General features: G+C 48.2%; 1 protein-coding gene across 1 annotated transcript; it reads right to left on the bottom strand.

The window, feature by feature from the left end:
- Positions 1-211: 211 nt before the first annotated feature.
- On the bottom strand, positions 212-1,405 carry LOC133075236 (E3 ubiquitin-protein ligase Mdm2-like). The gene is made up of 2 exons (XM_061169357.1): positions 801-1,405; positions 212-740 (listed from the first exon to the last, which is right to left on the bottom strand). The coding sequence occupies exons 1-2, from the start codon at positions 981-983 to the stop codon at positions 213-215; spliced, it is 711 nt and encodes a 236-aa protein (XP_061025340.1). The 5' UTR covers positions 984-1,405; the 3' UTR covers position 212.
- Between the last annotated feature and the right edge of the window lie 1,566 nt (positions 1,406-2,971).

The raw sequence follows: 2,971 nt of genomic DNA, 5'->3' as shown, positions 1-2,971 counted from the left end.
CACACTCCAGTGCAACTCCATTATCTTCCACCCTTCTCCCCAAACCCGGGGTTGGGAGTGGGGAAGATCTATACAGTTTCATTTGAAAGAAAATTTTACCAAGTGTATAGCAGCAATCAAGCAGCCATCACATATCATACATGTGCATTCTATCTGGATGCTTATTAGGACTGCCAGAACTAGACTTTAAAAATAAGAGAGTCCTGTTTTATTTAAAATGAGAGGATTACCGGATTTGACGGAGTCCCTGTCGATTCACTGCTACTGCTTCTTTCACAACATATCTCCCTTATTACACACAGAGCAAGGCTTTCATCAAAGGAAAGGGAAATATTATCAGATTTGTGGCGCTTTCTTTGTCGTTCACCAGGTAATTCATCTGAATTTTCTTCTGTCTCACTAACTGCTCTCCTTCTAGATGAGGTAGACGGTCTAGAAACCAAATCTGAAGATGAAGGTTTCTCTTCCTGTAGCTCTTGCACAAGGTCCTTTTGAACACTCCCACCTTCAAGGTGACACCTGTTTTCACTCACAGATGTGCCTGAATCTGATGGTTCCTGCTGATTGACTACCACCAAGTTTCTATAAATCATTGTATATATTTTCCTGTGCTCTTTCACAGAGAAGCTTGGCACTCCAAACAAATCCCCTAGAAGATCATTTGAACAATACACAATATGCTGTTGTTTCTCATCATATAATCGTTTAGTCATAATATACTGGCCAAGATAAAATATAACCTCTATCCCAGAAAGATCAGTACACTGTACTCATGTATCTCTACTGCAGAAGTTCTTAACCTGGGATCCATGGATGCCCAATAAGTCCTCTTTCATAGTATAGGTGTCCTTCTGTGCACCAACAGACTTCAACAACTTCAAAAGCAATGGCTTTGGTCTAACCAGGGTCTCTTGTTCCGAAGCTGGAATCTGTGAGGTGCTTACAGCACCATCAGTAGACACAGACATGTTGGTATTGCACATTTGCCTGGATCAGCAGAAAATGCTACAGCTCGGTGACCACAGGCTCTCTCTCTCTCAAACAGCCAGTGAATACAGCTGCTGCTCACTAATTGGGGTTTGCCGCGCCTGGAGTCGGCGGGGTGGGTGAGGGAGCCGTCCCTCGAGGCTTCCTAGTTCCCGTCACGGGGCGCGCGGAAGCCCGACGCCCTGGGCCTCGGCGACCATTCCACTCGCCGGGCCCAGGCCGCCGGGGCGCTCGAACGCACTAGATCCGGAGAAGAAGGAGGTTCCTAGCGGCGAAAGCGGCAGGACCTCGGTCAGAGGGGTAAGAGCTACCCCTCAGGCTAGGCGTCTTGCTCCATTTTCCTTCCAGTCACACCGGGCCGCACAGGCCCCCAAAGGTGCCGAGCTGGCCGAGGTGCGCCGGATGCGCGCCCCCTGCCGTCCGAGCCCAATAATAATCTATTTTTAATTACTCACATTACGGTCGTTTACAGGGTGATCATTTCAGAGTCTCAAATATCCAATCTTTTGGCCCAAAGCCGTGGGGGTAATTGTTTTATAATTGGGTAAGAATATATCATCTATGTCTGGTATACATTCAGCAAGGGTATTTGTAATCAATATGTAAAGCTGCATTTCTGGATGGGATTCAATCTGCCTGAAGACTTTTTACTAATATTGCTTATTTTGTCTAATACCTTCACAAAGTGTTTAAAATATTTTTATGCCTGAACAAGTACTTCTATTTTCTAGCTCTATAATCTGGTCATGTGGTTTTGAGGAAGAATCTAGGAAACAGTCAATGCAAATGTTGCTGTCAATGTCCTAGAAATTCCAAGGGTCAGAGGCTGTATAAAGGACTACTTGCTTTGCTGAATCAACTACGACCCTAACTCCAAGCTGAACCCAGCCCCCCTGATTCTGGTACCCACAGGGTTCTTGGCCTCCTTAATCAATAGAAATTGAGAAGAGGCCAGACAAGAAATTCAGGCAAGGCTTTATCGGGGCCCCTGCTGCAGCACCAGGGAGCGAGAACAAGTAACAGATTCCCTTGCTGGCTCACTCAGGTGGGGCGGAGCTGGTTCCTTGCACGTGGTGAGGGAGGGATGCGTCCAGGGCTCGGGCCAGAGGGCTGGCTTAGGCAGTCTGCCCACCCCTTTGGTTGTTGAGTGCAGGGGGCATGCGCAGTGCCCTGCTTTTGCTCCCAGCTCTTCAGAAGTGGCAGTTGGGCTTTTCTGGTCTTTTTGTATCTTGTTGTCCATAATTTGCCCCAGCTGCCCATGCACGCAGTTACTGTTAGTCCCTTATAGTTTCTTTGTATTTTGTTGCTCAAGGAGATGTTTGTCCAGGTGCAAGCACTGCAGCAAAGGGTCCCAGCCTGTCTCAATTCTACCTTCCTGCATTTCACCTTCATCCTTCCCACTGCTGGCACTCTGTTGGCCTCAGGTGTGTTCCAATTATTCTAGAACATTCTGCCCTAGCAGTCAGAACCCAAAGTTCAAAACCCCTCGGTTGCCCCTGATGCAGAAGAGACAGACTGGGACTTTCACGAAAGCCTTACTCAATAGTAAACAAGAAGAGAGAAGAATGAACCCAATGTCTGCCGAGAGTGGTTGATTTGCAATCCTCCCTTACCCCGCTTTCTTCCCGGGACAACCAGTTTTGTTTCATGTCACGTGGCTTCCTAAAGCTAAAGAGGTTCCACCTAGGTCATCTCTTCCCTTCTGTTCCCCTTTTCTCTCTTGAATCCAAAGACCTTTTCCTTTGTGTTTGCAATGTGAGAAACATACTTCTAACCAGACCCCAGAAACCAGACGCATCCCTTCTGTGCAGGTGAGACTCCGCCCCTTTTCCCTCTCACCCAAGTGGCCATGCTCTGGATGGTTCTCTTTCCAACAGTCCTGAGATGTGCCCTGGGGAAGCCCACGCAAGAGCACGCGGGAGTTCGGAGGACCAGACCCCAGTGGGCCCAGCCGGAGGCGGAGTCAGGTGCATCCATCCCAGAG

Source organism: Eubalaena glacialis, chromosome 15 (assembly GCF_028564815.1).
Source record: "Eubalaena glacialis isolate mEubGla1 chromosome 15, mEubGla1.1.hap2.+ XY, whole genome shotgun sequence".
Lineage (NCBI taxonomy): Eukaryota > Metazoa > Chordata > Mammalia > Artiodactyla > Balaenidae > Eubalaena > Eubalaena glacialis.
This window is presented reverse-complemented; position numbering and strand designations above follow the sequence as displayed.